The sequence below is a fragment of the Dipodomys merriami genome, unplaced genomic scaffold (assembly GCF_024711535.1).
Source record: "Dipodomys merriami isolate MVZ:Mamm:240054 unplaced genomic scaffold, mDipMer1.0.p SCAF_84, whole genome shotgun sequence".
NCBI classification, from domain to species: Eukaryota; Metazoa; Chordata; class Mammalia; order Rodentia; family Heteromyidae; genus Dipodomys; species Dipodomys merriami.
In genome coordinates, this window is record NW_027206446.1 from 4,449,164 (window position 1) to 4,456,961 (window position 7,798).

General features: G+C 44.7%; 1 protein-coding gene across 1 annotated transcript; it reads left to right on the forward strand.

Annotated features, from left to right (window-relative positions):
* The first annotated feature begins 5,616 nt into the window (after positions 1 to 5,616).
* On the forward strand, positions 5,617 to 7,080 carry LOC138820038 (PRAME family member 8-like). The gene has a single exon (XM_070011678.1). The coding sequence runs from the start codon at positions 5,617 to 5,619 to the stop codon at positions 7,078 to 7,080; it is 1,464 nt and encodes a 487-aa protein (XP_069867779.1).
* Positions 7,081 to 7,798: the final 718 nt, after the last annotated feature.

The following is a 7,798-nucleotide window of genomic DNA, read 5'->3' on the forward strand; positions in this document are numbered from 1 at the left end:
TGTGCATGGCCAATTTTGCCAGTACCCTTTCATTCCTCTGTTTTTGGCTCCCTTATCATATGTAAGGTGGTTATAGGTCTGAGGTCCATTTATGGGTCATGTCTTCCTTTGGTCCTAAGGCCTATTCTGGTGCCAGTATCACACTGTTTTATTGCTATGGATTTATAATAGAGTTAGAAGCTTGGTTTTGATATTCCACCAGCACTGTTCTTCCTGCTGAGGATTGTTTTTGGTATCCAATATCTTCTATTATTCCACATGAATTTTTTGGATTGCATCTTCCATATCATGAAAGAAGGTCATAGGGATTTTGATGGGTATTGCATTGAATTTGTAGATCTTTTTGCAGTATTGCCATTTTCCCAATGTTAATCCCCCAATCCAGGAACATAGGAAGTTTTTCCAGTTCCTTCAATCTGCTTTAAATTTTAAATTTCATCATAGAGGTTCTTTGTATCTGTAAGTCAATTGTTCTGTTGCGTTTTTTTATGTTATTGCAAATGGAATTGCTTTCCTGAATTTGGTCTTGCTCTCCTCGTGGTTGGCATAAAAAATACTACTGGTTTTTGATTATTAATTTTACACCCTGCCACTTTGTCAAAATTTCAGATTAGTTGCTGTAACTTTGGTTAGGAATTTATGAGGTTCTTTTTTTCCCCTATTTGTATTCCCTTTATGTTTGTGTTTTTCCTTATTGCTCTGGCTAGGAATTTCAATATTATATTGTTGAGGAGTGGAGAGAGAAGACATGCCTTTCTTGTTCCTGATTTTAAATGGAATGCTTTTCACTGATCACCATTGAATCTAATGCTGGCAGTAGGTTTGTCATATTCAGTCTTTGTTATATTAAGGAATGTTCTATGGATTCCTAGCTTCTCCAGTGCACCAGCAAAAAGCTGGAAGAGGAGTTGTGGCTCAAGAAGTAGAGTGGGAGCTGCGAGTTAAAAAGCTGAGGAATTACTTCTGCCTCCATGCTGGTCCCGCCTCCCACCTTTCCCTGTGTAATTTGGCTTAACACGAGTCCCCTCCTCTTTTATTATTTTTCCTTCCCCTCTCTCTTTCCATCCTGTGTGGGCTCACAGTTTGCTGTCCCCCCAAATAAACTCTTTTCTGCCTGGACCATGAGGTGGTTTCCTTTCAATGAACCTTACATCAAGAAGTATAGACATTCAGTCCACAGGACTGAATAAGTCTGGCAGGGAATGAGACAACTCCTCCAGAGCTGGTTGGCCACTGTATGATTCCAATAAAGATTAGAAGTGACAAGATTGCATGTAGGACAATTAAACTCAAGACAGAAAGTGACTGCAATGTGTCAGCTTCATTTGTAGGTATTTATTGGTGAGAAGTGATTAACACACAAATAAAACCACACAGATCTGCAGTTTAATGAGAAGTACATATCCATCAAAAAGTATAGTGCACCTTGGCACTCCTGCAGCACATTTCTGTAATCCCAGAGACTAGGAGGCTGAGAACTAAGGACCACAGTTTAAAACTCCAGGCAGCTGATAGTGGTAAAAGAACTTTATTCCCGATTAACCATCAAAAAAACAGATGCGGTAGTGTGGCTCGAGTGGTAGAGTACTAGCCTTGAGCAGAAAAGGCTAAGCAAGATTGTGAGACCCTGAATACTAAAACCAAAAGAAAGGAAATTAAGAGTAGAGGAATCTATTAACTTCGCACATGAACTGTATGAGAATTAAAACATATAACAAAGGTGTTTCTTATATATGGTGCTTGGTAAATAAGAACTTGAATCAGGATCCAATCACAGATCTTTCTAGATTTGATATGTATGATTTTAGCTGTGACAATGGCTTCTCCTGATAAGGAACTGCATAAACATGAGTAAAAATTGGGAGTTTGTATGTTTGTGTAACAATAAAAGCCACCCACCCCTCACTTTGAGCAACTGATATATACTCATAAAAAGTATTTAAATAATGAAATACCTAAACGAACATAGTGACCCCCATGTCTCACATTTGTAAAGCAAGCTACTCAGGAGGCTGAGCTCTGAGGATCGTGGTCCAAAGCCAGCCAGGGCAGGAACGTCCATGAGACTCTTATCTCCAATGAACCAGCAAAGAGCTGGAAGTGGATTGCTAGCCTGGAGCCTGGAGCCCAACAGCATTTAAGTCTTGTTTTTATGCCCCAGGACCACAAACACACACACACACACACACACACACACACACACACACACACACACCAGAAGTGTGGCAAACACCACACAGGAGAAAGTAGTCCCCCCGTCCCCATGCCCCCCACCAATCATCTATGGTCAGGGGTCAGCAGTTACAGAGCCATGGGACGCAGAGACAGCCATTCTCAGAGCTGTACATTTCTGCTCTTATGCTATCTCTGCTTTGGGCCCCACTAACTGACAAATGATGACCCATCGGCCCTAACATCTCTGAATAAATGAACACTGACAATCTAAAAGCACCCCCCACCCCCAGTGCTACCCGAGCAGCTAAAAGCCTTTGGTACTTTTCTACCATCTCTATTGTATTAGTTGCTCCGCCACCATCCTCGAGGCAAAAGAAGGTAAAAGGTCTCAGTGATGCTCACAGACTATTATTACGAAGGGGAGTTCTTTCCCCACTCAGGCACTTTGCTCAGCTCCACTACGTAACCTACCTGCTACTTGCATTTACTTTTTGTTCCTCACTCCTTTTCCCTTCTTAATTTCCATCCTCAATAGGTAGTAGCACCAAACATTGGTTTATCTAATAGAGCAGGGTTTGCCAGCTGGAAGGGGTCACACACCGATAACAGCTTGATTCCTCAGCACCTTCACTACCAGTTCCCTGGATGGGTGCTCAGATATTCACAGGCTGTGTGTTGTGTAGCATTTTTAGAGTTTGTTTTGGTTTTTGGCTCTGGGCCAGTACTGAGAGCTGAACTCAGTAAGAAGTCTTTCTGAGGCCCCATTTCACTGATGATGGTTAGATATTAAGTAATCATACCTTTCTGTTTGTACATTTTCGTAGGTGTGGGACCCGGCTGTTGTGTGTACATCTGGTTGGGCAGGAAGCGAATGTCACTTGTAGAAGAGCAAATGATGTGTGGCCTCCATTCTCAAGGAAAGTTAGGTCAACTCTGAACTGGCTTTACATCCTGAGATTTGTCGTCCCAAATACATTGGGATGTCTTTTGGCATTTGGTTTTGAATTCTTTCTCTAGCTTTTCCACAGAATTTGACCTTCGTATGTTTGAGGTTGGTCAGGGGTTTGTTTCCTTGTTTGTTTTGTTGTGTTCTGTTATGCTAGCTGTGGGGCTTGAACGCAGGGCCTAGGTGCTGTCCCTGAGCTTTCCTGATCTTATGCTTAAGCCCCAGGCCCACTTCTGGCTCTTTTGGAGCCAGAGGTCCTCCAAAGCTGGCTTTGAACTGTGATCCTCAGATCTCAGATATCTGGAGTAGCTAGGATTCTAGGCAAAAACAGCACTTTCATTACATGGTTTTGAAAAATGAGCTCTATTTATGATTGATTGATACAGTAAATTATAGATAGTAAGGGATTGTCCCACATCTCAGAGGGTTGCTTATAACCATCAAGGAAAAGAATATTGTTTTCCAGTTCTTTTCAGGCCAGATACTCCAAGTCCTGAGGGTGTGTGCACAGGACACACACTGGGTACCTTCAGTCTCCATGATTTAGAGAATTTTTCATGATGGCTTTTGATGTTAAGCTCTAATTTTATTCCAATTTGATCTGAGAGAATGCAGGAGATAATTTCAACATTTCTGAATTTGCACAGATTTTCTTTAGAACCTAAAATATAACCCATTTTGTAAATTGCATGTGCTTCTGAATAGAACGTGTATTCTGATGCTGCTGGGTGAGATACTCTATAGACATCTGTGAAGTCTAATTGGTCAATGAAGTTCTTTAGTTCTGAGTTTTCTCTGATTAATTTTTGCTGGGTTGATCTATTGAGAGATGACTTGATGTATTAAACTCACCAACAATCTGTTCACTTGTAACCACATGTGTTTTAGGGTAAAAAGTATCAGTTTGATGAGATTAGATGCTCCAGCATTTGGCGTATAGATGTTTAGAATTGTTATGTCCTGGGCTGGGAAGGTGGCTCAGTGGTAGAGTGCTTGCCTTGCATGTATGAGGCCCTGGGCTCGAGTCCTCAGCACCACATAAGCAAAAAGAGAAAAGTCCGAAGTGGCGCTGTGGCTCAAGTGATAGAGCACTAGCCTTGAGCTGAAGAGCTGAGGGACAGCGCCCAGGCCCAGGGTTTAGGCCCCACAACCAGACCCAAAAAAAGAAAAAGAATTGTTATGTCCTCCTGTAGGAGAGATCCATTTATTAATATGTCACGTCCTTCTTAGTGTCCTCTCATAATTTTAATTTGAAGTCTATTTTTCTATCCGCTAGTGGTTTTGCTGTTCTGGCCTGTTTATGGGGCTCTTTGCTTGATAGATTTTATTCCAGCCTTTCACATTCAGAATGTTTGCTTCCTTGGGCAATGTGTGCTTTTTGGTGACAGAAGATAGGTGGATCTTGCTTTAGGATCCGGTTAGTCAATCTATGTCATTTAATTAGGAGTTAAGTCTGTGAATATTGACAGGACTGAGAAGTGTTTGGTAATTTCTGCCATTTATCTATCTTCTTTGGGGCCACGATTGTCTTTTCATACTGTATTTATATGGTCCTCTAGTAAACAGCTTTTTCTCTGCCAGTATCAAGCCTCTTATTTATAATAAACTCCCCAGAAAAGTGAGTAGTAATGTTGTGGCTCAAGTAGATCAGCACTACCTGACAATATGGAGGTAAGGGACAGCACCCAGGCTCAGAGTTAAAGTTCTAGGATGGACACAAGAAGAAACACAGAAGTAAGAAAGGAAGGAGGGAAGGAGGAAGGAAGGAATGAAGAAAGGAAGGAAGGATGGAGGGAGGGAAGAAGGGAAGGAAGGGAGAGGAGGAAGGAAGGAAGGAAGGAAGGAAGGAAGAAAGAAAGAAAGAAAGAAAGAAAGAAAGAAAGAAAGAAAGAAGGAAAGAAAGAAAGAAAGAAAGAAAAGAAGGAAGAAAAAGGAAGGAAGGGAAGGAGGGAAGGAGGGAGAGATGGAAGGAGGGAGGGAGGGACGAAAAGAAAGGAGAGGAGAGGAGAGGAGAGGAGAAAGGGAGAGAGAGAGGGAGGGAGGGAAAGAAATCCAGAGAACAATTTCCTGATGTCTTGTGGAGGTTATAACTTCGGGTAACTTCTCTCCTTGCATGCTTTGCAGTGGAACATCTGTGGAAATGTCTGGAGGGATTAAGGAATAGCAGTGGAGGTCATTTTGGTAAAGTGTGATTTACATTTCAAAGAGAAGCTGGGCTGTGTGGGATGGGACTTTAATCCTATCATTTTTTTGTTAAAATCAACGTTTGAATTAATATCAAGTGAAACACCCAACCAAGGTGTGCTGGGTGTGACGCAGAAATCCCATCAGAAGCTGCTCTCTGATTGGCAGGAATGCATGGTGAGGCTGGGGTTGGGCTTTAAAGATGCCTAGGGATGGAGAACAGAAGTAGAGTTCTGAATCCTGCAGTCAGTGCCTGGCCCTGCTGGGACTCAGAGAGCCCTGCACACCTGGCCCACATCTGGTCCATCAAGATGAGCATTGGAGCCCCACCCTCCCTCCAGCATCTGGCCATGCAGAGTCTGCTGAGCAACCAGGCCCTGGCCATCTCTGCCCTGGAAGATCTGCCTCTGCTGCTGTTCCCTTCGCTCTTCATGGAGGTGTATTGTGGAGCCCACACAGAGGTGCTGAAGGCCCTGGTGCAGGCCTGGCCCTTCCCCTGCCTCCCCCTGGGGGACCTGGCCGAGTCTCCAGACCTGGAGACCTTCAAGGCTGTCTTGGATGGGCTCGATCTGCTACTGGCCAAGAAGGAGCGCCCCAGTTGGTGGAAACTGCAAGTCCTCGACCTGCGGAATGAGCACCCCAATATCTGGATACAGGGCTACCCTTCAATGGCCCGACTAACTTGTCCGGATGTCCTGACTGACAAGCCAAGAGAGAGCCACTGCTCAGGGATGACTGAAGAGCAGCCCTTGACCATAGCCATGGACCTGACCATCAGAGGTTACATCGAGAATGATCTCCAAGCCCACCTGCTCCAGTGGGCCAGCGAGAGGAAAGAACAAGTCCATTTGTGTTCAAGGCAGCTGCAGATTCTTACTAGCTCCATCTCTGAAATCCAGAAGGCTCTGCGTATGGTGAGGCTGGACTCCACCCAGGAACTGGTGGTGAGTGAATTCTGGCTTCAAAGGTCCTTGAGAATGTTTACTCCTTACGTGGGCCAGATGAAGAACCTTCACAGCCTCACGTGCTCCAGCATGTGTGGTGACTTCTTCACTCAATCCCAGTATTCCTGGGAGATTGGGGAGCAGCTGGGCCAGTTGCAGCATCTTCAGGAGCTTCACATTCACGACGTGTTCATCTTAAATGTAAATGTGCCCGCCGTCCTCAGGAGCCTGAGGCCTTTGAAGGCCTTGTCTCTGAGCGCCTGTGTGCTGCAGGAGGCCGACCTGAGGTTTCTGTTCCAGTGTCCTTGTACCAGGCAGCTCCAGCACCTGCGTTTGAGAACTTTGCTAATACGAAATGCTGAGCTCCTGAGAGCCCTCCTGGGGCAAGTGGCCAGCACCCTGGAGACCCTGGCCTTGGAGGAGTGTTACATCACTGATGCCCAGCTCTCGGCCATCCTGCCCACCCTGAGCCAGTGCTCCCAGCTCCGCTTCTTCAGTTTCTATGGAAACCACATCTCCCTGGCCACCCTGCAGAACCTCCTGAGCCACACTGCCAAGATGGGCCATTTGAGAAGGGGGCTCTATCCTGCCCCTCTGGAGAGCTACAGCCCTGAAGTTTGGTTTGAAAGGAACTTCGACCCTGAGAGATTTGCTGAGGTTGGGGATGCCTTGGTGCAGACATTGAGAGATGTGGGAACAAATCAGAAGGTCCAGATCTGCACCAATTTCTGTCATTGCCAGAACAGGTGCCAAATCTATAGTCTGACCCTCGATGGTTCCTGGGCGGTCACAAAGGAGGGTCTTCCTGGCTTTCCTGCTCTGCCTATGTAAGTCAAGTGCCTCTCTTCCCTGGAATCTTTCTCAGCCTCAGAAATGAAAACAGGGACAGAAAGGCAGTCTGCAGAGGACACAAAATCTGAAGTTCAGTATTGGTGGGAAAGACTGGTCATCTGGCCTCAGCTTTGCAGTTCAATCATAGCTCCAGAGCCTTAGGAGTTTTGGAGTGTTTCCGGTGAGGGGGGTAATATGTGTCCTGTGCACATACCATCAGGAATCTGGAGTCAATTCAGCCTGGAAAAAGTGGAACACAGTCTTGTTTTTCTTAATGGTTGTAAGCAAACTCGTATCATGTGACAATCTCTTACTATCCATAATTTACTGTATCAATCAATCAAAAATAAAAAGATCAGAAAAGCATGAGTAGAAAGAGATCATTTTGCGGCACCATAGAATGAGAGTATTGTTTGTGGCTAGATTCCTAGTTACTCAGCAAGTCTGAGATCTGTGGATCACAGTTCAGAGCCAGCCTGGGCAGGAAAGTCCATGAGACTCTCAACTCTAGTGACCTTCAAATAACCTAGAGATGGAGCTGTGGCTCAAGTAGTAGAGTGCTGGCATTGAGCACAAAATCTCAGGGAGAGCATAAATGTGCCAGAACTGGCAAAAACAAACACATCAACCTAAACAAAAGTCAATCACACATAGATCAATTTCTGGAGAAAATGTATGAGAGAAAATTAAACATCCAATACCAAATGACATCCTATTA

Bases quoted from the DNA above. Each gene is read 5' to 3' on its own strand.
- LOC138820038 (XM_070011678.1), top strand. From the start codon at position 5,617: ATGAGCATTGGAGCCCCACCCTCCCTCCAGCATCTGGCCATGCAGAGT.